Source organism: Candoia aspera, chromosome 2, assembly GCF_035149785.1.
Source record: "Candoia aspera isolate rCanAsp1 chromosome 2, rCanAsp1.hap2, whole genome shotgun sequence".
In the NCBI taxonomy this organism is placed as follows: Eukaryota; Metazoa; Chordata; class Lepidosauria; order Squamata; family Boidae; genus Candoia; species Candoia aspera.
The window spans coordinates 193,035,902-193,062,407 of record NC_086154.1 but is presented as its reverse complement, the minus strand read 5'-3'; the positions used below and the strand labels follow the sequence as shown (position 1 = coordinate 193,062,407).

At 39.4% G+C, this 26,506-nt stretch overlaps 1 protein-coding gene across 1 annotated transcript; it reads left to right on the top strand.

The window, feature by feature from the left end:
- Nucleotides 1-21,478, top strand: RCL1 (RNA terminal phosphate cyclase like 1). Its single transcript, XM_063295078.1, has 9 exons — nucleotides 1-294; nucleotides 5,185-5,256; nucleotides 6,580-6,755; nucleotides 9,631-9,705; nucleotides 9,905-10,029; nucleotides 12,635-12,760; nucleotides 13,853-14,009; nucleotides 15,857-15,960; nucleotides 20,946-21,478. Exons 1-9 carry the CDS (start codon nucleotides 159-161, stop codon nucleotides 21,094-21,096), a joined length of 1,122 nt encoding a protein of 373 aa, XP_063151148.1. The 5' UTR covers nucleotides 1-158; the 3' UTR covers nucleotides 21,097-21,478.
- The last annotated feature ends 5,028 nt before the right edge of the window (nucleotides 21,479-26,506 follow it).

The window sequence follows — 26,506 nt, the reverse complement described above, 5'->3', positions numbered from 1 at the left end:
TCCTGTTCCAAACCACGTGGACGCGCGCTGGGCACTGCGGGGCAACCGTGGCGGCGCCGCGATCATAACAACGAGTGCGCTTTCTCGTCTGCCTGCTTGGCTGGCTCCGGACCTGGCGGCTTGGCTCGGCCGGGGGCAGCGGCGCCCAGCCAGTTAACATGGCGAGCCAGTCTCCCTCCCTCAGCTATGTTGGGTGCAACTTTTTGCGGCAGAGGCTAGTGCTCTCCACGCTGAGCGGGCGGCCGGTGAAAATCCGCAAGATCAGGGCCAAGGATGACAACCCCGGCCTCAGAGGTTGGTTGGTCTGGGGCTGCGAGGCGAACCCCTGGGGATGATTTGGGGGTGGGGATGGTGGGGAGGAGGGAAGGGGGCGGGCGGGCGGGCGGTACTGAGACTGGCTGTTGGAGGCTCGCCTGCTGAAAGGAGACTGGCGGGTGGATTAAATTCCCGTGGAGACAGCAGCAGCCAGCGGCGCACCTGAAACGGTGTGAAAAAGACGGAGCCCGCCCTTTGATTTTGTTCGCAGGAGCCTGGGAGGAGACATCGCGTTGCTATGCTGCCGCTGCCGCCTGATTTCCCTAGCGCGAAAGACTGTTGAATCCGCAAGCAGGTTGTGTGCTGGCGTGAAAAATAGCTCAGTTCAATCCACTGGGTTGTTAGTGGTCTGCCAAAGGGACCGTGGGGCGAGGTGCCAGTACCCTCCTGCCAATGCTTAGGCGCCATGTCCCTGTTCATACATCAGGTTCAGAGAATGTCAAGTGGTTGATTAGGCTGGAGAAGCTCCGACATTGGCAGTGGGAGCTTCTCTAACGCGATGGAGGTTTACAACTAGACAAATAATTGATTTTCAGGCTGCCAGAAGGAGCTGTCAAGTGATGTAGACCATCTTTGGGTTGCCCAGTGCATAGAACAATGGATGGTGTGTAGGAAGCCTGAGTTCAAATTCAGATTTATATGAAGTGACACTGGACTTTGGCAAGTTGATGTGACTTAGATCTAACCTACAGACTGGACTTGGGAATGAAATGGGTTGATTCAGTCAGAACTTCTTGCTGGAAAGTGGGGATATAAATGTAAACACATTTTAATAGAGGGATGCACAAGCTTCTTCTGTCTGAAGGCTGCATTTCATCTTCGATGTTCTGGGGGTCACAGTCCTGAAAGTAAGTGGGTTCAGGAGAAAAGATGGGTGAGACCAGGGAAGATGATTTCATTTAAATTAAATGTATGTACAGAAATGATAAGATTTATGTCATTTGAAGAGAAACCAGGGTATTAACTACAATTAATATTATAATGCCCAATTGTTTAATAACTTTTTAAAAAATTTTATCCTGCCTTTATTATTTTTTTTATAAATAACTCAAGATGGGGAACATACCTAATACTCCTTCCTCCTCTTTTCCCCACAACAACAACCTGTGGGGTGAGTTGGGCTGAGAGAGAGGGACTGGCCCAAGGTCACCCAGCCGGCTTTCATGCCTAAGGCAGGACTACAGCTCTCAGTCTCCCGGTTTCTAGCCCAGCACTTTAACCACTAGACCAAACTTCACCACTTCTATCATATTTACATTGCAATTTGGCAGCAATTGGGGGTTGGGACTGTGGTGCTGCACCCAAAGCTTCTTTGGGCCTCATTGCCCTGGGACTCCAAGTTCCACACCTCCTATCCCTTCTCAATTAGTACCCTATTTTTCTTTTTTACAGGCCTTATGTTAGTAGTCTCAGTTCACCATTTATATAAAGCATTTTCCACCTGCAGGCTGATGGAATAAATTGCCAGTAGCCCCAAAACAACTAGGGCAAAGTGTGAGCCAAGAAGTTGGAACTCAAAATCTACCCACAAACTACATGTGTTAGAGCCAATTTAGTAAACACTGTGACAGATAGAAAATATATAGCCTCCTCCAGTCTGTGATGTTTGGAAGAAAACAGAAAAGCAAATTAGGAAGTTCCTGCTGCCTGACTTTTGCTTGCTCTGTGGTACCTCTTTTCCCTGTGTCTTCCTTAATTTTTCCATCCCAGATCGAAACAGGCAAACGTTTTAACTGCATTTCCTTATTACACCTCTCTTTATTGACAGTTCCCTGCTTCTTTCTTTTCCAATACAGCATGCTCCCTCTTCTGCAGCTGTTCCATTGGCGGTTCCTCTGAACCTCCCTTTCTGTTAATTCAGCCTTTTTTTCCTCTCCCAAATGCAGGCTCTCTTCCCTTTCTCTTTCATTCTCTGTTTCTGCACCCACAGGTCTCCTTATTCTACTATTCCCCACCACCACCACCATACACACCCACCATTTTTTCCCTCTATATTGTAGAGGAAATGTATTCTATATTCTTTTCTTTTCTATATCACAATGACTTTACTGGCATCTCCCTCAGTCCCCCCCCCTTTTTTTTTCCTGTAGTCCTCTCTGATGGTTTCACTGCATCTTGTTTCTCTTACTCTTTTCCCCTCTTTTTTTTTTTACTTCCCTCAATTCATGATGCTCTCAACACACTCAGAAATCTCCTTCCTTCCTTTTTATCCGCTTGCCCTCCCCATCTTTTTGGCTGTACTAAATGTAGGAACAGTGGCACTTTCACTTTCCCAGCAGTCCCTATCTTGGGAGCACCTGAGATGGCACTGAAGGACTACAGGGTCTGAAACACCAGGTACCTTCAAGTCTATGGAAGAGCAGTGGGGACAGAGAGACTCAGGGAATTCTGTTCCTGAATCCGTTTCTGATGGGCTTTGATGGCTTTTCTGATGCCAAAAAGAGGCATGGAAATTCTGTAAGCCCCAGATATTTGGACATGCAGACACCCCTCTTACTGTACAGCTGGAGAAGCTTGTTGCCCTTAAGCTGCATAGTGTTGGAAGAGAAATCACTTACACTTAATGATTCCTGCTTAGGCTGGACAGAAGATGACTCAGACATTGCTCCTTTGCCAGCTGAGGAAAAAACCTGAAATTCAATTTTTTTTCATATTCCTAATTTAAAATAAATTGTGGAATAGGAGAGAACATCTTCCACCAGTGTAACAAAACAGGCCATAACTGCAGCAATGTAAACTACAGATTATAATTACACTAGTATCTGATGCAAATTAATCATCAGCAATCCCAGAGCAGACCAACTGATTATGGAAATCAATCGTGAAACAACTGTTGTGACCAAATGATTTAAACAGTAAATTTAAAAAGTAGTGTTAATTATTTCTTAAAATCAGCTACTTTCTCCTCCACATTTCTTCCTTCCTAGCAGAAATCTTAATTACAATTAAGTCAGTTCAAAAAAAGAAAGAAAATTACATGTATCAACTAATATGCGCACCCCAAATTTCTGAATAATCTTCAGAATAAGACTATCAGCAGCAGAAAGCCCATTTAAGTGTAGAGAGAGATGAGGTCTTCAGACTATTCTATAACTGATGGAGAATGAGTGTCCTTCCAGCCTTGCACTGCTTTTTTGCAACAATAAAAGCATGTCATATCTCTTCTTTTGTCCACTGGTCAATTTCTAAACCACCAAGAAAAAAGTCAAGGGAACATAAGCATTTACAAAAGCAATGAGCATTCCAAAAAATAATTTATGTATAAATAACCTTTGTCTTCCCACCCCCCAAAAGCCACTATAGTACATGACCCACATCATAGAAACTAATGTTGCATTTTGAGCATCATAATGTCAATAATTAACTAAAAGCACCCTTTTATTCCCTAAAGAAACAGGTAAGTATCCAAAACCTGCAGAACAATACTTTTTATTGGCTTATGTGCAGATATATAGTAGTTAAAGGGTATTTTAAATGATGGAAGTATTGCCAGTCTGCAATTTTATGATTGTAAACAATCAAATGTAAGATGAGGCTGCATTCTGGGCACTTGTTCTCCACTTTTTTTTTTTTTTTGCCCCAAAGACAGGATTGCAGAAAGTGGAGCATGGGCTACATATGGTTGGCAGTACCTCTCTGTGGCCCCGGGGCCTTTCCTAGAATGGGTGGACTCCAAAGTGAGTCCCAATTTTGCATTAGGGGGGGGATTTTAAGGAGCAAAATAGGTACCTGAAGCCTTCTTAAAACCCTCTCCTTAAAAAGGCCTTTGACGTGCCATGCAAAGACTGCTGTAGTGCTTCAATCAGTAGAGGTGCATATCTCGGCCTTAAGAGGTCAACACCACAGTCCTATCTGAGAGTCAATATGATTGATCACATTGGACCTTATTCACAGATATATGAGTTCAATTAATTTATGACTGAATATGTGCTGAAATAGAAAATGGATGGAAGAGAATATCTAATTACATTGGATATTGTTTATGGTATTAATAGGAACAATGTAGGGCTAATAAAGCTGGCACTGATACAACTGAAGTCCTTCTCAAATTTATTTTTAAAGAAGCATGGTGAGTTTGCTTTTTTACTATAGTAAGGTATAAATCCAAATGTAACAGGTGAGAAAAAATGATAAGGACAGCAGGACTAGGAATTAAAGTGAAATGATTTGGGGCTAAAATATAACTAATTAGCTACTTCTGCTTAGTTGGTGCTCTTGTGGTGTTGCAATATTTTTAGTTATAGTTGCTTTATGGGTCTCTTTATGTGTATCTATCTAAGCATACATAAGCACCTAAGGGTGATGATTGCCCACCACTGCCCTGACACTTGATAGTGGCCCCCCAGCAAGCTGCTGACATTTCATTATAAAATTGGTAGATTTCAGTGGCATGATATTTTTCCTTCTTTTTCCAAAAATAAGGAACAGGAGTTAGAGTTCTTTGGTAGATAAATTACTCCTATTTCATTCTTTAATTTCTTCTTCTTTGAAAATAGCCTGAAATTGGCCATATATACAAGAGTAGAAAAATGGAATTGCTTTGGAACAATCATGCGTATTTTATTTTGTAACATTGGGAAGGGAAGTGCACTCCAACTGAAGCCTCTGAATATTGGAGGAGGAGGTTTGTTGTATGACTGTATGCATAGGATGGCAAATAGGAAATTTTTGGAGAAAAATTCTTACTGTGCTGTTTTTTCTATCATAAAATCAGAGCAGATTTTACTCATTTGTCTATTTTAATCACATGATTAAGAAACTTATTTTAACTGTTTATGAGCACAATTGCATACTGTTTGATTGCCATAAAGGTTCTTGGAATAGCTACTGAATGCTAGCAATCTAATTTGATGTATGTTTTTCTGACAGATTTTGAAGCAAACTTTCTCAGGCTGATTGACAAGATAACCAATGGCTCTAGGATTGAAATAAACCAAACAGGTACTTATTATGTATAGTGCCATCATCATACATGGAGCCCCAATCTTTTGGAGCTGGTGGCGTATTTGGAACTTTAGGAAACATAATTGTTTAAAAGCACTATTTTACTAACATGTTCTCTGCCCTTCCTTTTATCCTCCTCTCTGCTCTGATGGGCATCACCCTACTACTTCTTCTCATCTTTGTCCTTTTTCTAGGAAATTGGAAATGTGGCCAGACTAAGCATTATATGGCAGCTGCCCATCATTTCTGTTCTTTAAAAAAAGTTAAAGGGGCCCATTCATTTTGCAGCTTGCTAGCTTCCCTTTTAAAAAAAAAATTAAAAGAAACATAAAAAAGAGAGGTGGCTCATGGAGCTTGATGGCTGCTAAGGAAGGTGTTCATAGTCATATTTGTGTCACCAGGTACCACATCGGGAACCCCACCTTGCGGAGTACAAGGGACGCCTCTTTTGAGGAGTTACACCTTTAAGTTGGGAAGTAGATATGGGAAGAAATATAGAATTGATAGAATATTTCAGTTACAAGTGCTTAAGCATGTAGGCTTAGAGATCTGAGAAAGGGAATGTGTTTTCCTTTTTTTTTTTTTCTTAATTAATTTTTCTTATAGTTTTTTGCAAAGTAAAAACAATGCAAATTTAAAGAAAAAAGAAAGTAAAGTAACAGAAAAGTGGTAAGTAAATAGAAAAGAAATAAAAGACAAAAGGAGAAAGATAGGGAAAAACAAAAATATAAAGTGGCTTCTGAGCTTCTTTACAGCAGTTATAAATGCATTTATATTTTATCCTCTCTCTCTCTAAAGTTACATCATGGCTCCCTTCCTTCCATATTTTATCCTTTCTAATAATCAAAGCCATAAATCACAAGTTCCTTTTTTTTGTGTTTTCAGCAATAAGTCCATAAAGGGTTTCCAGTCACTAACAAATGTAGTTATTGTCCTTTCCCTAATCAAACAAGTCAATTTTGCCATCTCTGCAGATTCTTTCATCTAAGGGAATGTGTATTTTCTTGTTTTCTACATTTTGAGGCTTTCTTTTATTTGTAGAGTAATTATTGGTAGATTCCCTTACAGGGCAGCCTGATAGTACAAGTCCAGGTGGGGTGACCTAACTCTCCCTTTCTGTGCATTTTCCCATTCCTGACCTTTATTTTTTCTCCCACCCATTGCTGTAATGTCCTGGTTGCACAATGAGAATGAACTACCACAAAGCCCTGTAGGCCTGTGGAAACATTTGTACATATCATGGAGACTGATTGACAGGCAAATGTCACCTTTTATGTCTCTACAGCTTTTGCAATAATATTTCTGTTGCTTTTTTAACAGGTACTACTTTGTATTATCAGCCTGGCCTGCTCCATGGGGGTTCACTGGAACATGACTGCAGTCCAAATCGTAGTATTGGATATTATCTAGAGAGTCTTCTCTGCTTAGCCCCATTCATGAAACATGCACTAAGAATTGTTCTCCGAGGTATAACCAATGATCAAATAGATCCATCAGTAAGTATCTACCCATTTATATTTTCCTTTTCCTAGGACATTGTGTGTACAATGAATTCACAGAATTGCAAAATGGAATTGGAGTTCCCCTGTGGAATTCCGCTATGGAAACCCTACTTGCAATTAGAGTTAGGATTTGTGCATTAAAAAGAGAGAGGAAACAAGGATGTTGTCAAATGCTGCAAGAGCTAGCTCCATTCCAGTGCAAAAAAGAAGCCTGTAGAAGAAAGATAGCTGAGCCATTGATAGGGAGCCATGCATGATCTTTTATGTGGTGGCCCCCAAGGATAATGTGAGATTTCCCCACACACTCAGGCACATGTATGTTTTCATTATTGCAGATTCTTTTTCTGCCTTCCCATATAATGTAACTTGTATGGAGAAAGTTTGTAAATGAGTGTGCCTTGGGAACAGGATGCAGTATTATGTGGCTGCCCTTTTAGAGGTCAACGTCAGTTAGTGTTGAGAAAAAACAAAGAGCCAAGGAGAAGCCCTGAGTACTTTGCTTGACTGGAATCTGTTCATACATGGATAGCATGTCTTTGCAGGGAAGGAGTCATTGTGTTTAGCCCAGAGCTTAGCATAGCCTAAAACAAACACAGATAAGACATGTTTGAGGAAAGACTTGGGTGGGACTGGTACAGGTAGTCCTAGCTTACTGACCATTAGTTCAGCAACCATTCAAAGTTAACAGCGGTGGTGAAAAAATATGTCCCATTATGGCCTATTTACAATCATGTCTTACCTTTGTAGTGTCCCTCAGTCATGTGATCGCCATTACAGTCTGCATGTGTTGTCTTGTGCCTGACCTGTGGCTTTTTCTTTTTTTCCTCCTTGCAGAGTGGAGAGATTGGAGAGGAAGAGATTTCAAGAGAGTAAACTGTTTGCTCATCTACACATCAAAAGCAGTGCAATCACGCTGGCAGAGGCAGAGGGTCAGGCAAAGGAGAGATTGCCTATAGAAATTGCTTGCTTTTTTTCTCTCCCCACCCTTGCAGCACAGAAAAATTGGAGAGAAAGGATTTCAAGAGAACAAGCTGTTTGCATAGCATGCCTGTGGCTCCCAGTACTGGGCTGCTGACGCGATTGCATTGCTTTCGACGTGTACAAGACAGTAAGCAGGAATGCGAGCATTCCAAAGGTTATGAGGCAAACAAAAGCCGAAGGTGTGAAACTGAGTAGTCTTGTCTCTTTCCAGCCAGAAAGCACAGTCAGGGTCAGGTGATTTCCCACTTAGCAACTGCTTCACTTAGCAGAGAGTTGCCAGTCCCAATTAAGTCATTAAGCAAGCAGTACCTGTATTGAAAAGAGCTCAGGCAAAGACTTAATTTTTGTTCCAACAAAATCAGTGACTCACATTATGTCTCTGCAGAGTATAAAACGCTTTCTCAATTCTGACTCTGCACTTCTGACCTGTAGACAATAGACTGCAGAGTTAATAGATTTGCATATGTATGCTACAGTTTTGTAAGAGCACATTTTAAAAACACCAAAAGTAGCTGTAAACACGAAAGTCAGTTTTCTTTTTATTTTTCTGTTAAAGCAAGTATCTTACAAGTGCAAATCAATATTTGGGTAATCCTTACTGAAACTTCAGGGACCAGAGAGATGATTGAATAAAATCTCTTCAGGAGTAGAGCTTTGTTTCCTCCTTCCTATCATGATTACTCAATTTAGAATGTATTACATAAAATCAATGAAGTTGCTTAATTTCTATTCAGCTTTTCTTACAGTGAAGTCATACACCCTTGGGAATCAGTGTGTTAATAGCAACATTACAATTAGTAGTCATTTTTCAATAGTTCTTAATCTAGAAGAATTAATTTCAAAATGGTCTCATGTTTAGGTATATTATCATTTACATATCTGGTGCTGTCTTTGAATCTTGAGTGAGTCAAAGGTCCCTATTGTAAAGAGCTTACAATTTTTTTTAAAAAGTCACAAGAGATGGAATAGTTCAAAGTCTGGATAAGTTGAGAAAAGGTAGATGGGAGAATATAAAATTTATCTATAAAAAAAGAATTTTTTTAAAGCATGTATTTTTAAACCAAGGAGAAAACCACACCCCCACCAACACTGGCAGGGCAACCTACTGTATATGAACAGTATATGGAGCAAACCCCACCCTCACTAGCACTGATGATATTACCGAGTCAGGTAATGAAACGTCTGCAATCAAACAACCGAGCTCAGAGAGCACCAAGGACTCCAAAATTCAACCCCGAGCTACATAAATTCTCTTCTATTGGCATGTATTTTACTCCAGTGTCCCTATTTTCTGCTTTGACCATGTCCACTTTTCCATTGCCCTGTTCACATGTGACTTCTGATAACCTAGGGTGCTGAGTTACATACAGTTTCTATTCATGTTCAGACGGGGAAATTAGGGGCATCAGCAGTAGGATTTGTACAGTATCTGCTGCCTCAGTCTTGTACTCTTGATGTTTTACCCTATCTGTGGACAGTGCCTAGATAGGGCTAAATGATGGTCTAACAGGCATATGCGGCAATAAGAAGGAAAGGAAAAAGTCAGTCTAGGAGATAGGCCTTTTGGTAGCAAAGTGGTTTGGAGGTGCTGCAACAATAACTTCACTTTTTTTTTTCATAGAAATGTTTTCCTAGAAACAGTGGACTATGGATGGCATTCCATGCCTGGGAAACAAGAATAGATTAGTAGCTAATTTATTCATCAGGATTAAGTGATGTTCCGTATATAATACATTGGTTGCTTATATATCACCTTGCCTTTTTTTAACATATCAGCTAATATACAGACTTAATTTTTATTTTCATAATGAACTTTTAATTTCTTGTTGCCTCATTATTGAAAACATTCTCTTTTAATGAAAAGGCTTTCGTAATAAATATCTTTCAGGTGGATGTTCTTAAGGCAACTGCTCTACCTTTGTTGAAAAGATTTGGAATTGATGGTGAAGAATTAGAATTGAAGGTAAAATTTGCTATTGATCAGAACTTTGCTGCAATTAAGAGATGTCTTAAAAAAAAAATTCTATGAGTTCATACTTGGCCATAGTATTGGTGACCCAATCTTCTTCCTCTTCATTTTGGCAGCTGCATTATCTTACTATAATCTATAAGTCCTCTGGATTTTTGATAGATAGTCAAAGATTCTCTTTTATTATTTTCAGATAACGAGGCGAGGTATGCCCCCCAAAGGAGGAGGGGAAGTGATCTTCACTTGTCCTGTGAAGAAAGTATTAAAACCTATTCAGTACATTGACCCTGGTAAAATTAAGCGTATCAGAGGTATGGCGTATCCTTCTTTAAACATGTCTGAAGAGAATTCTAGACTGCCCTATTCATTCAAAGATTCAGTTTTTAGGTCTGTATCCACTTAATTTATGAGTAAGCCTTGTTAAGATCAGTTACTGGATTCACACATTACCCTGAGTCAATGTAGTGTGACTGGTTAAGGTATAACCATGGAACTCACTGATTGACTTTGGATCAATCTATCTCTTTCAGACCAACTTATCCCTTTGGGTTGCTGATACGGGGGATAAACTTAGGGAAGAACTTGAGTTGTCAGAAAAGATGGAATATAAATGCAATTCATAAAAATAATGTGATTTGCCCTGTTTTAGCTTAGTGTGTTATGTGAGCCCAGCCTATGCTTTTTTGTAAACCATGGTTTATGGCTTAGCACATTGTGCAGACTCAACCAATTGTGCTTTATACAATTAAGCAACTGATAAGTTAGAGCAGGATGCATTGCAGTGTTAGATAAGTTTCTGTGCATGATGGATGTCCTAACAGCCAGGAACCACGCTGAGACGAGGAATAGGTCTCTAGTGTTTATTACTGCTACATAGACAGAAAATCCTAACAAACTGAAGAAGCGTGGGAAAACCCAGACAGATAAACCCCAAAGTCAAGGCGGGTATGATCTGTGTCTCTTTGAATGGCTGCTTAATTCCTCAGTACTATGCATGCGTTGTCATTTTTTTCTTTGACCAGACTGGTCAGCTTGGTCATTTCTGTAAATTCAATTAATTTTACAATCCAATCTTCCACTGTAGGTATTTCATCACTTTCCAACTTTCTGCATACAATAATCTTGCCGCATAGTAATATTCAATTCTTGTAGGCATGTCATTCATCAGCCAAAGTTAATTGTGGTTACAATTTTATGAATATGTGCTTGGAAGTCCTACTGGAGACTGAATTTCTGATTGTTTATTTCAGTGTGTGTTGTCAGCTAACAATGTGTATCAGAGCAAGCAGGGAAAGCACCACAACACTCAAGAGTATCTGCTGATGATGTTACTGTACGGGCATTTCCTAATCATCTAATAAGCATGTGCTTCTTACAGAAGAACTCAAATATATTGGTTATCTGTTTGTGTGTAAATCTGTCCTTTATATTTGCACAACACTGCCTGTTTCAGAAGTTTAGTGTTGTCTTCATTTAGACCCAAGGAAGGTGATCCAGCTGGAAAGGCTTGTAGAACCACTAGGCTCAAAGGCCTTGATTACTATTGTCTGTATATGGTTGTGCTAAATAGATTCATACCTTACTCTACTGCTTAAGTTCATGAGAACCTCTCTGGGAAATAGTAGGATTACACAACACATATTTAATTAGAAGTCAAGCAAAACAATACACCAGAATTCAAATATAAAGTCTTGCCACCCTTTTCAGCGGTCGGTGGTAGCATTCATGGTGGCAGTAATGGGTTAAGGTACCTGTCCTAACAGTCAGGGATCACACTGAGACGAGGAGTAGGTCTCTAGTGTTTATTACTGCTACATAAGACAGAATCCTAACAAACTGAAGAAGCGTGGGGAAACCAAGACAGATAAACCCCAAAAGTTAACGCGGTCTGATCTGTGTCTCTTTGAATGGCTGCTTAATTCCTCAGTACTACGCATTTTCCCCGCTGGATAGAGGCCCCCTCCTGCTCACCATCAGTACTCAGGACATTGGATGTGTATAAGAATATAGATAACTCAGCTGTGGTTGAGTAGCCTGAACTTTCTAGCAAAATATAGAGGTTCACTTTCACAACATGTGGTGAGTAGGTGGAATTCAGATGGGTTCACTACAGTATTTTTTATCAGCTGTAGAAATAAGTCCGAAAACATTGCTAAACCATGCAGATATTTAATTCCTCATGAGTTCATTCATATCTAAATTCATTGTTTTAGTGGATTCATTTCAGTAAATCAGCTATGGCTGAGCTGCTTTACTGGTATCTGTTACCAATAAAACACAATCAGATAACATTACTAGATAATAAAGAGAGAATCCAATTGTGAAACTCACTAGGGAAGAATACTCTCTATGAAGATAGTTTTATAAATCAGATTCCTGGGTGATCTTCATTCTTCCAGCTTTATCTCTCACAGTTAATGACAATACTTGAACTAAGCTCAAATGTTGTTTGTAGAGGATGGGGGTAACTACCATCTGACTTTGGCTTGTTGTTGTTAACGTTACATTGTTGTTTAACTTTAAACCACACATGAGCCATGCCCCTCAACATCAGATCTAGGTGAGAAGTTGCCACCACTTTTTCCATGTTGGGTTGGCTGTTCTGAAGTTCAAGAGGTTGGTAATTTGTCTGGAGTTCGGTATAACATCACTCTAACTTTCCACAGGCTTAACATGCTAGTCAGAGTGCATTTGCTATGAACTTTTACACCAGAAGAGCATTGGTGTAAGTAGTATATGCATAGTATGGCTTGTAATTTGCATTCTCTATTTTGCTTTTCTTGGTTGCAAAATATTCACATGTATATTGTACACAGGTGTGCATGCATTCATGAAGGAAATGCACAAAAAGTCCTCTTCTGATACTGACCCTCTTTTTGTTTTAAAGTATTTTCACAAATATTTCCTTAGCTTCCTAAACCAGCTATTCTGTCAGGGTGTCCCCCCAGATAGCAAACCGAATTGTGGATTCTGCAAGGAGCGTCCTGAATAAATTCCTACCAGATATTTACATTCATACTGATCATATGAAAGGGACCAGCTCTGGGAAGTAAGTTTTCAGATAATTCTTTTGGAGGTATATATTACAGCTTCAAAGATTTTAAACTGAACATGATACTATCTAATACTAATGTATAGCATGTTTTTAGAGTCGTTTCAGTCATCTTAGTCATTTTTCCAATAGCCATAGAAGGGATGTAGGAGTGGAACTAGTGAATTTGGGGAAGCAGGCGCTTGCTATTAGCCCAATTGCTCTTTGTGGCTAAAGTGAGATTTCATACATGGACGTCCCAGCTTGAACATATTGGGGAGTTTAAGGGTTTCAACTGGCACAACTTAGCTGTTATTTTACCAGAAGAAGGAGGAAAGTTGCATCATTGCAAATCAGATTTTTTTTTTGCCCCTTTATATCAGCAATGCAATCTAGGAATTCTCCGTGAGTGCCAAATGGGGACCTTGCGCAGGCCACTGATTGATTATGCCTATATTTGTCCATTCAACTGACTATAATTACTTGCCCATTAGGCCATATAACCTCATTTTGGAAAAACTAGGACTGACTCTTTGGAGAAAGACAGCTTGACCTTTCTTTCTTGAACCCCAGTGATCAAGCTCATTCCCATTCTTCTGACATCTCAGAGACTTGCAGGTTAGAGCTGCTGGCCCTCACCTGTTTTCAAAGCTTCTGGCAAAGGATTTTCTTTGGCTCCCTCATCATTTGTATGTCAACCCGTGAGTGGTAGAGCAGATGCTTTGCCCACAGAAGGTCTTTGATTTGATCCTTGTCTTTTCCTGATTTAAACGGGCCTGAGAGCAGGAACTGAGAGAGGCCCTTGTTAGGTATCTTGGGAAGCTGCTGCTGGTCACAGTAGAAATAGCTGGCTTAGTGGACAATTTGCTTGACCCAATGGTAGGCTGCTTGTTATGTTCTTACATAAAAAGAAAAAAGAATGACACAATCAAATTTATGGTCAACGTTGGGGTGGCTATCATGCGTATTCAAATACTTGTATGGTAGTTAAGAAACCACTGTACCTGTCAAGGTATGGACACTTTTATCAAAGACTTGAAAGTAAATATACCCCCTCCAAAAAAAACCCCTCTCCCTTCAATTTCTCCTTTGCACCCATCTTTCTTTCAGGTCTCCTGGCTTTGGTCTGTGTCTTGTGGCAGAGACTACAAATGGGACTTACCTTAGCGCTGAACTAGCCTCTAATCCCCAGGGCCAGGGTGCTGCTATACTTCCAGAAGACCTTGGTGTAAACTGTGCAAAGTTACTCCTTGAAGAGATCCACCGAGTAAGTGGCTGTTTTTAAGTCTCTTCTGAAGAAAACTTGCTAGTCCAGCCCTGCACCTAGTGTCTTCCATATGTGTTGGAATCAGAGTTTCCAGAATTCCTGGTCTTCATGGTACCACTCTTGCTGGCTGGGAATTCTGGGTGTGGTATTCCCAAAATACCTGGAAGGCACCAGAGGTGGGAAGACTCTTTTAGAAGACTCACACTAGTTCATGAGTTCTCCCATGCTGGTTGGAAAGTCTGGGAGCTGTAGCTCCAGCAGCTACCAAGCTGAGGAAGCCTGTGCTAATGCCTCACTCCTGAATGTCATCATATACATTTTAGTTCTGTGCATATTTATGCTTATATAATTTTAATTCTACCCATATTGTGTATTGCGACATAAGCTTTCTATTCTCTAGGCAGCGACAGTAGAGCTATGTTATACAGTATATAAAGGCCTTTTTCCAAATACAACAAATAAAATACATCTTTCTTTTGGTTAGCAATTGAAAGAAGTCTATAAAGGTAGTCCTTGGGTCACGGTGGTAATTGGGACCAGAATTTCCATCGCTAAGTGATGTGGTGGTAAAGCTCGATGTCACGTGACCACATCGCTTAGCAAAGGAAATCCCAGCAGTCCCCATTGCCATCGTTAACCGATTCCCACCAGTCGTTAGGTGAGGACCCACCCCAATCCAAGCCATTCCCAGCTCTGTCCCTCCCGGCCCCGAGCCTTGGTAAGGTAAGGAACTGCCTCCTCTTGAACTCCCCCAACTCGCCTATCTTCCCCCACAACTCTGCCCTTTTGGCCGCCCTGCACTGCAGGGGTGGCGCCAGCAGTGCTGGGCTGAAAAAGAGGCTGGGGGCCTTCAGCAATCTCAGTCGGCTGCCACCACCCACAGCCCACTACTTCAGCCCCAGCGCCGCTGAGGAGTGCCACCTCAAGCCCTGCACCATGGCCAGCCACCCTAGTGCCACAGTGCAAAGCCCCAGCCAGCCCTCTGCCCTGTGCTCCGCAGGCCCTGCTGCTCCCAACTGACCTTTGTCATCTTCTTCCTCCCACTGCTGACAAGACGTGCCTGGCTGCGCCCATCCCTCTCCAAATTGCACAGGGCCTTCTTGCAGTGCTTTGGAAGGCCTCAGAAGCATCATGAGAAGCATCGCAAGAAGGCTGCACATAATTTGGAGAGGGGTGTGTGTGGCCTCGGGAAGAAGGCCTGGTGCAGCCAGCAGCTGCCTTGCATTTGCAAGGCATACAAAAAACAGTTATTTAAGTGAGAAGAAGAGCTGCTTGGTTGAAGAAGGAAAGGCTCTAGATCTGCAGTAGTCTATTACTCTTGGCTTGATACAACTGCTATTGAAATCAGGAGTTCAGTTTAATTTGCATAACCCACTGATACATTCATGGTTTGCAAAAACTCTACTATCACGTAAGTCCTCTTCTGCATATGTATTCCTCTCTCATGAAGAAATAGAAAATTCTTCCTTTTTGGTTTTGTTTGTTTGTTTTGTACTTCACACGCACCCATGCTGAGGTGGGCTCCATGGAACAAGCTGTACTTGTGAAATAGATTGCCATGTGCCTGTTGCACCATTGCAGAGGGATGTTCTCTATGAGATGACAGTTGGTCACAATTTCAGTATTAGGAAGCAGTTGGAGGACTGTTTAAAGGTATATAGATATGTCTAATATAATTTTGAACATGTTTCTGTGCAATTGGATTTGTGGAAATAATTTCTTTATCTTTTGACCTTTGAAATGTAGGAGCAGAATTACCCTGTGTTTTCTCCCAGTTTCCTTTTCCCCTTTTATCTATATTTTGTGGCTACCACGAAGCTTAATTATTAAAGAATTTACCTTTGCAGGGAGGGTGCGTGGACTCAATAAACCAAAGCCTCATTCTGCTTCTTATGACCCTTGGACAGCAAGATGTTTCCAAAGTCCTCCTGGGACCATTATCACCTTACACGTAAGTTTTCGCACCCACAGCCCAGAATTATTCTTCCTTAATTTGCCAACTGCAGTGACAGGAAGATTTTTAGCTGTTACTTGGAATAGTTAGTTGTTGCCAAAAGAACTACTTATGCTGTTGTTTAGAACATTCTATGCAGTATGTTACTGTTATGAATGCCATCAAATAAATTTCTTACCAGTTCACCATGAATCAAGCAAATGAAACTTGCAGGGACAGATTGCATTATATAGACAACATCCCAACATGCATAATATATCTATGGTAACATGTTTCTTTGTAGGTGTCTGTTACCAGGAATAACTCCCTGGCTTACAGTTTTGATAGCAATTACACTGAGGAGCAAGTATTTTGAAATAGCAAATGTTCATGTCACAAGTTTCAGAAAGTTCTTGTCAGAGTTCACAAGAAACTGAGATCCATTCTGGTGGATCCAAGAATCAGTCTGGTGTAATGGTTAAGGATACTGCGCTAGAAACGGAGACTGTGAGTCCTAGTCTCGCCTTAGGCATCGAAACCAGATGGGTGACTTTGTGCCAGTCGTTCTCTCTCAGCCCAACTCACCTCACAGGACTTTTGTTGAGGAGAAAATAGGCAAATGGGAATATTATGTAGGTTGGCTTGAATTGTATAAAATAAAGGCAGGATGTTATTGTTATTATTGATACTGCAGTGTGTATGCATGTTTCTGAGTATGCATTCTTAAATCTCTGATGCAAAGCCATTTGTAGAAAGGGAATTAGTAGAAAGTGATGGGAGCATGAGGCTTTGCACATGCTTTGTCAACCTGGACTTTGGGAGGGAAAATGGGGTTCCTTTCAGTTTGCAGACTATCTGGGGTACTTCAATGGAGTAATATTAATGCAACTAGACTGTGAACTGTCCTTTTTCGGTTATCATGGTACCGGTGCTGTATGTACGAAAGGTACAGTACTGTGATAACTGAAGAATGATAGTGCCATCACAATGAGATGGGTTATATTATGAAATTACTGCTGGACATTGTTACCTGCTCTTGAGAGCCAAGTAAGAAATTTCAGGATATGGTAAGGAGAGGAAGAACTTGTGTGCCACATTGGTGGATAGATGGCCATTGGTATTGTAGGAATGTGCAAACAATTGTGCATGGCTTAGTCAAAAAAAAATCTAAGTCTTTTTTAACAGCTTGGTAATAAGCTTATGAAGCTGACTTCTCCACTGTAGCTTCCTCCAGACAGGTCAGGATTGCAGTACCTAGAACTGTCAGCTTCTTTGGTTTGTGGTTTAGTATTATGCGTGAATCAGGCTTTGTTACACCATTCATTTTTCTTTCCTTCCTCCTTGCTTTTAACTGTTATTGGGTGAGGGGCAGATGGGGACATCATTCATATTCTGATCAATAGGAGGAGCAAAGATGTGGAAAGTAGAAGAAGCTTAGAAAGGTGATCTGGGACTTCCAGTGGGGACATGGCAGATTGAACAGCTGTGCCCGCGGGCTCCGTGGGCAGAACTGACAACGCGGCACTTTTTTTGGGCTCAGGCAAGTTTTTCCTGAAACTCAGGAGTGTTTTTCTGGGAAAGGAAAACACTCGAAATCACCCCATCTGTCTTCTGGACAGCTGCTTGCAGCCAGAAGATTGCAAACTACATTCGCGCTCCTCTGGTAAGAGCTAGCCAGGAGGCTAGGACATCACCATTTTCCAAGTGACGCTGTAGCCTTAAAGGGACACTAAGACCAGCCACCCCATTTCTAAATCACCCAATTTATATTTTTTTAAGTATGTGTACCCTAAGAGAGGCTTTCTACAGCAAGGAGAAGCAGGTTCTCTTGGTGCTTACCAGTATTTTTGGGGTTAATTTTTAAAAATTCTTTTTAAGTTTTGGCTTGTTTTCCATCCAAATATTAAGGAGGACTGAGAGTAAATAATTGTCTCCCTGTTATTATTTTTGTACTAAATTTGAAGAAACTAACATTTTCCTACACATTGAATTGGCTGCTTTGAACTTTCAGTTTTATGTTCCTACTTTCCCTGGGGAATTGCCTGCTAATCTCACTTTCACTTAAGTAAACACATTCCTTCATATCTTTAAGTTTTGCTGGTTAAGCTCCTAGGGGGCGCCATAATCTACTGCTTGAGACACGGAGGACCTTAAACAGACTTTCTCTGACTTCCATTGAGATGTTAAGCAGATTCTTTCTGACTCTTACCAAGTTTCTATGCAAGGCATTCAGGACATTGTGGAAAATATGAGTTTTAAAATGTCTCATCTGGTTGGAGATGTCATGGATGAAATTGAGGAATTTACAAGTGACAGGAATGTCTCTTCAACTTCTGCTGAGATGTTGGATAAAGATTGGGTAGTTGAGTTGAAGAAATTAAAGGGAGAGATTGAGTTGCACGGCATAAGTGAAATGGATCTTTTGATGGAAAAGAAGGGGTTATTAGCTATGGGAGGTTTCCTGAAGAGAACTTGGAGTTTTTGAGGGGGGCAGTTGGGCTGTTTGATTTCTTTAAGAAAAAAGCCCTGTATGTATTGTGGGGATATGTAAATGCTTTGGTCTATTTTGAAGTGGGAAAAGGGTTTAAGAATATTTAACTGGATTGCTTTAAGGGTTTGGCTGATTGCATTTATCTCTATTTGGATTAAGATTATTAAGGTATAATAAAAATGTCTGGTTTGGGGTTTGACATGATTATGATTATTAAAATTGCTGTATTATCAAGTATAATGGTAGACAATTTATATGTAGCCAGTTTGGTCTAGTGGTTAAGGTGCTGGGCTAGAATCCAGGAGACTGTGAGTTCTAGTCCCGCCTTAGGCATGAAAGCTGGTTGGGTGACTTTGGGCCAGTCACTCTCTCTCAGCCCAACTCACCTCACAGGGTGGTGGTTGGTGGTTGTAAGGAAAATAGGAGGAGGAAGGAGTATTAGGTATGTTTGCCACCTTCAGTTATTTATAAAAAATAATAAAGATGGGGTTAAAATAATTTTTTTTTAGTTTGATCTTTATTATAGTAGACAGGAATGTATAGAATAGTAGTAGAAAGAAAATAAATAAATGTTATCTTTGGAGTGGAAGTTGATTAGGAGGTTTATATATGTATATTCTTTTCTCTTTTGATATAAAGGGAGGGAGAAACTATACTTAGTGATTTTTATAGCGTGCCAATGGTATGATTTATGGAACTAATGTGATCTTGGTTTAATATAGAGTAAAGGATTGATTATGGAAAATTGTTGTATATTCATGCTGTTAAAAGTCGGAAGTCACCTCTCTCTGTAACTTAATTTTTTTTTCTTGTGTTTCTACACCTTTTTAATCGTTTTTCTCTTTGTAGTTCTTTGTTTTTTCTGTAGTTTTTCTTTGCTTTAAATTTAATAAAATTCTTATAAAAAAAGAAAGGTGATCAGGGTTCACAAGGCTCAAATGCTATATGAAAGGAAAGAATTATAAAATAGAACAAGTGGGCAAATGGACTTTTGAATACGGTGGCTAGATCAAAGTCAGACATAGTTCTTGCACCTTGAATAATGGAGTAGAAGAGTATAGTTTGCATGGCATGCTGAACTTGGGGAAATTCCTTCTTTGACATAATTATTAAGAGCAAGGAGCCCTGACCCCACTTCCAATGACAGCAGTATTTCCTGTGAGGGTGAACTATGAATATATGCATTGTCGCTCGCTCCCTCCCTCCTTTTCCACACACACACTTTTCCCATACCAAATTTCTATATTTAAATTCAGTGGGTGGGTACATATGATAATATTTTTGAAATAACTGCCTGAAAGTAAATGTCCATTCCATTCAGATGGTGTGATTGATTATTTCTGTCAAAAAGACTGCAAAGCAGTCCACATTTTTCTTGTTTTCTAAAAACAACAGCCACTTCCAACTTTGGCTCTTTAGGAATGTATTATCAATAGTCTCAGATCTTCCAGGAACAATTAGATTATAGTCATCACCACATGTAGGACTAAATAACAAACCTTACTGTGATAACTCCAGCTGCGTCAACAAGTAGCATTTGTAAAATGCACCTATCTTTTTGTCTTTCAGGAATTTTTGTGGCAAGATTAATAGTGCTAATTTCCATTTCAGTTGCATATTGTGTACCTCTCTGTCTAAAACATCAGTATTATAGCTTTTTGCTTGTATTAGTATGGTTACATCTTTCTAAACAGGCATTTTAAGGTGTGTTTGTAGGGTTGTCAAAACATACTTTTGATTTAAAGCACTGTCCTATGTATATTCACTCAAACTATCCATGTTTGCCTAAGTAAGTATATATAGCATTGCATAGTGAAATGGCAAATAGTTGTTGAAAAGGATTATGACAAGAAAAATAAGATTTATGTGTAATGCTCCCCTTTTTAAATGATACTTTATTAGATTTATTGTTTATTAGATTGTAATTACATATTTATTTAATATTACATCCAATCAATTTTTCAGTCCCATTGATTTTGCTTAGACAATTTGAATACTAGCTCAGCTATCATCCATTTAAATCCATGGGATTTAACAGTCTAGAAGACACTTGAGTAGTTTGTATTTTATGTTTTTTGTAACTTTTCATTTCCTTAAATATTTTAAAATTAGGAGTGGGAAAATAGCATTGCCTTACTACACAGGTTTTAAAATTATGCTGAAATTGCTTTTATATATTGAACATTTATCATTTCATATCCAACAAGTAATGTTCCGGAAAATATAACTTAAAATATATCCTTCAAATATTATTCATAAATGTTTTTTAGCTTCAGCTGTCATTGGTCTTAGTTAACTGAAAACTTCACTTTGGAGGTATGTATTTTTGCTCACCTTTTTTGTTTTCACTTTTTATAACATTTGAGCATAGAAAAGTAATGTATTTTACAAATAATCAGGTAGACTTTTTTCATTAATAGGTGTTTGCTATTGAAGTGCAGATGTTGTTCATGTTGACTACAGTTTAGAAAGAGATGTATACTTATAGCTGATTTTTTTATTTTTCTTTTAGAATTGAATTTCTGCGACATTTGAGAAGTTATTTCCAGGTTATGTTTAAAATTGAAACCAAATCGTTCGAAGAGAAAAGGAAGGGAGGTGAAAAAGTCTTAATGACCTGCGTTGGCACTGGGTTTTCTAATCTTAGTAAAACAGTAAAATGATATTTTGCTGATGGATTTCAATTAAAAATACAATGATAATTAATGTTTTTATTGATATACTGTACTTTTCTGCACATGTTCAACTCAGGAAAAATATCTGGATTTTGTGTGTGCGACTGACTCACTTTCTAAAGCAGTAGATGTTGCATTTTAATCACTTTGAAAGACAATTTCAAGACACTGTTTTGGACTTGAAGGACATTTTGGAGGTTACATTTATTGAAGATACTTCTAAGCATTTATGGTTAGTTTTGGAGTTGGACATTCTAGGTGTTGAACATGACCCACAATCTACATCTTTATTCTTCCTTTTGTTGTGGAAAGAGCACGTGCTAAAATCTTGTTCAATATCAGATGCAACAATAAACATATTTATACTATATTGTTTTAAAATTACGGTTGACCTTTTCCAGGAAGCTCTTTAGCATGTATTAAATTCTGCTGGAAGCTTTGTTATCTGGCTTTTTTCAAAGAGGAAGGCTTCAAATATGGTAGACAGTATGCAAAAGTATCTGTCTGGAGAAGGAAGAGCTCTTTTCCATTATATCCTATTCTTTCTTGACCCTACGGCGAAGTCTGAACAGAGAGGCTAAATGCATAAATTTAGCCTTTTATTCTGAGTAAATGGATGCTAAAATTGCTTCTCCCATATCTTATTCTTTAGTCAGATACAGTGACAACTGCAGCCAATTGCTGCAGAAGCTTATTGACTCCGTAGTATAATTTCAATTTTCTGTATCTGGAAGTGATTCTGAACCAGTAATTGGTTCGTGGAAATCATTATAGAAAGGATGGCCATTATTCTGCCTAATATCATGTAAGCAAAACCCTTGAGTCTCTTTGAATGGTTTGAAACACGTTTTCCACCTGGGCTAAGTTACACTTTACAAGATAACCTGTCAACTAATTCATGTGCTCTTTTTAATTTTTTATGTCTGCTCTCTCTTTCATTCCTTTCCCTTCCTCCCTACAATCTCACACTGGAGAGGTTTCAGATTATTATTACAGATCACAAGCGATTCTAAAGAAAAACAATCTTCCTATACTCTACATAGCCTGAAGTATGAATAAAAGCTGAAATTACACCCATTTCCCTCATTTGTGCAGAAAAATAAAGAACTTGAGACTAGCAAAATATAAAAAATGGAAATAAAAATGTAACACACATTCCTAGCTACCTGTTTTACTGTTTCTCCAGGAATAAAAGTTCCTAAAACAAATGTTCTCCTCTTAATGACTTGGACTTCTCCAGCTTGTTGAAGATTCAGAGGCTGTTGGGGGAGATGGAAGCCCCCACTCTTTACCTAACCTCATCCCCCAAAGTTCTAATTCTAACCCCCTTTTTAAAAAATATTACAACTTTTCTATCTTCAACAGAGGGAGGGGCTGGGTGTGTCCATGATGGGCTTTCAGATGCACTCTTTACATCCTCACAAGAGAGAGATGGCTGTTGTCATGTATAAAGGCAACCCCTCCCTCTGCTGGAGATGGTCTTTCTAAAACAAGGGTAATGGTCAGCAGAAGTCCATGGAGAGAAGCTGGAAAAGAACAGGGCTTTCTGTCTTCTCAGCAGCCCCCAAACAATTCTTGTGTCATCAGGATTTATATCATATTGCTAATCATTGATTTTAATCATCCACTGTATGGTGTCTGTCAGAGACACAAGGCAGATGTTTTAGCAAGACAATTCAAGGTGATACAAAATGGACATGTGGCTGATTCTGCAAACTTGTATAGCTTTATTAATTTATAAACCAGTTTAATCAGAATGACAGAGAAGATAAATCAGCATATATATCATGAAGAATAATACTTCCATCAGGCTACTTTCACCTTCCTTGAACCATCCTCAGGCTCGACATCTTAATAGTTCAGGTGTATAGGTGTATAGGTATTGTAGCTAGTTTGTTTTGGAATGGGATCACTGGAGAGAGACATGTGTTTTTGTTTATTTAAACATATACAGTAAACTAATTGAGTGCAAATAGACGCATGCATCATTAATACCATTAACTTATTTCCTTTTGTCAATTAAAAATAATTTTAAGTGAAGTTAACAAAAAAAAATGCAACAGTGTTAATACAACCAAAAGCAATGATGACAGTAATAATTTTTTAAAAAGGAAAAAGAAGATCCATATAACAATCGCAGAGATGAACATAAATGTATAGCAAGTTCAGTCCTTAATATTTGTTACAGCTATTCTTAAGAAAGATCAATCTTAGCAAAGATATTGTACCTAGATTCCAAGTGTCTAACTAGGTTTGGTGCAGGCAGTGTAACTGATTAAAAAAATCTAGCTTAGAAGAGCCACTGAGTTGGAAGAGTTCCTGCAGCCCTCTAAATTAAAGAATAACACAATTAATCAATCCAGAGGGACAGTGGTGCCATTAAGAATCCAGTAGGGCTGAACTGCCTTATCATTTAAACCAAAAGAGATGGATCTTGAGCCCTTTTAATGCTTTTTATTGACCTCCATCAGAGTGGCCACTGGTGACAGAGATCTTTAAAGGTAAGTCTCACTTGAATTAAGTTGATTCCTGGTGACTACATGGATTTGTAATTATGTGGGTTTTGGGGGGGGGGGTTGCAACACTGCAGAAGTGGTTTGCTGCTGCCACCTTCTTGGGTGTTTTCTTCAACTTGCCGGTCTAGCCAACAGCGTTCTGATTTTCTGGTGATCTCTTACCCAAGTATTCATCAAGTCTGATCTTTAGGGGTTTTTTTTTCCAAGTTTGGCTAGGTGCTACTATCTCTTGTGATGTTAGGGCCAAACTTGAAAAAAAAAAACCTACAGGTCAGACTTGATGAATACTTGGGTAAGAGATCACCAGAAAATCAGAACGCTGTTGGCTAGACCGGCAAGTTGAAGAAAACACCCAAGAAGGTGGCATGTGTAGACACACCTTAACATGACGCTCCCCAAGGAATATACCCATTTCCCCCCAAACTCACACCCACACAAAGGCACACCTCCCAGATGTATGATCCACCCCTCACACAAACTATCTTTCCACTCATATTTGTATTCTCACACTCCTCTGTTGGAGGAAAGGAAAAACAAGATTTTCCTTTTCTCCCCTTCAAAGGAGAGAAATATCATTATTCTTACTAGATTTTTATCCCATCTTTTTTATATAACTCATTGTGGCAAACATACCTCATATTCCTGCCTCCTATTTTCCCCACAACAACAACCCTGTGAAGTGAGTTGGGCTAAGAGAGAGGGACTAGCCCAAGGTCACCCAGCCGGCTTCCATGCCTAAGGCAGGACTAGAATTCACAGACTCCTGGTTTCTAGCCCATTGCCTTAACCACTAGACCAGTCTGGCTCTCATGGTATCCCTCCAGTCATTAGAAGCAGAAAGAGTGAATCTGAATCCCTTTGCTTGGGGGGAAAGGGATTGATCAGCTGACTGGACCCCCAGTTGCATGTGGCTTTCCCTGATTGAACATTCTATTCCCTGTGTGGTGCCAAAACACTTTAAAGCATTACTTTGTTTCATTACTATTTAAACCAGTGTTTCTCAACCTCAGCAACTTTAAGATGTGTGGACATGGCTGGCTGGGGAATTCTGGGAGCTCACACATCTTAAAGTTGCTGAGGTTGAGAAACACTGAATTAAACAATCACCATGACTAACTACACATATTGGGCTATGTGTTCTATCCAATACTTGAGTCAAACTTTATAACAAGACATCATATCTCAGCCAAAGAAAATTTGGGAGACTTGGAATTACATGTAATTTGTTCACATAAACAGTGTGCTTTATCAGTGTTTGCTGTAATGTTGAAGTGTTATTCTGCAAGTTTTACATTGCAAGTCATTGTTTTCTTTATTATCAGTGATTTGCCACCACCATAGTTTCCACTTTTTCTTTGCTCTCAATTACTCAGAATGAAGCAGATTCCCTTCTAAAAAGGCTATAGTCAACTGTTTTTAAGAAATGGGTCTTGTTTTCATGAAGAAAGAAAAAGAATCTGAATTCATATGATTTCATTTTGGCACAAACTTCCCCAAACTGTTGTCTTCCACATCTGTTAGACCATAATTCTCATCACCCAAACCAGCAGGTCAGGTGTATATTTTAAAAAACTGGAACCGATAGTGTAGTTGTAGAACAACTTGAATGTTTTCTACCACAAATACTTATCCTATTCAGAAAAATTGATACCTGTGTCTTAATATCAGACACTTCAGGTTTTGTTGCACTATAACCCCTATCGCCCTTGGCCACTGATCATTTTGGGTAGGGCTATTGAGACGTATAATTCAGAAACAGTGAAAGGGCCACATATTCACCAACCCTGCAAGAAAATGTGTCAAAGGAGAAGAAGCAGAGGACACTGCAGATTTTGCTGGTTCCTCAGTCAGTGCCACCTAATTTTGGAAACTGCCCCAAGTCCAACAATATCTGGAGAACAACAAAATATTGACAATAGCATAGAACTGCTTTGTGTTGTTTTTAATGGAGTTCCATAGCAGGAGCCTTTTTTAATATAAGCATTTCTATCCCATCTTTAGTGTACATACATCCTTTGGTATGACTTATATATATAGTTACTCTTCAAGGTCATGCCTTGGAAGCAACGTAAACCAAAACCAGAAACAATTAACATTGTTATAGTTCATACATTGTCCCAAGTCATCACTTGCTTAACTGTGGTCTGAATTCACACAAGCCACAGTTTAGGCTCAGATATTCCAGCTTTAGGAAGTATGGCTGAGCCATTCACAGCAAATCATTGTGAATGCATTCTCTATTGTCAAGAAGAACATGGTTTTGTTGTGTTAAGGAAGCTCTCAGACTATCTGCACAATATGCTTCACTAGAATTTCCCCAGTGGTGACTTATACTAGTATCTTCATGGTATCATCCACTCAGCTGACATAATATTAAAGTCTGTCCTTATTACTGTTTTTTGGCACAAAGGTTGGATGACTTTATAAACTACTAGAGAGGAAAATGACATATTTATTGTAAGGAGAATTAAAGATCCATACACTGAAGTGGTAAAATAGCACTTTGCACTTACTCAGTGCAACCAAAGTTTCAAACAGAGCTTGACCAATAAAACCATGCTGGCTTGGGTAATTTGTGCAGCTCCTCAGATTTCACACTGAGCCTAATCTCATTCTTGGAAATAAATCATATGGCTACATTCATATTGGGATTTCACTTCCTCCTATTCAGGATATAGCATATCCACAATGTCTGTCTAGATCCCGAAATATTATCAGTGACACCTCCCACCCTCATTATGGCTTGTTCTCCTTGCTACCCTCTGGGAAAAGGTTCTGCTGCATTTGATGCAGAACAGCTAGATTAGGTAACAGTTTTGTCCCCTGGGCTATTAGACTCCTGAATTCTTAATAATCCCCTCTTATTTTATTGTGGTACATGT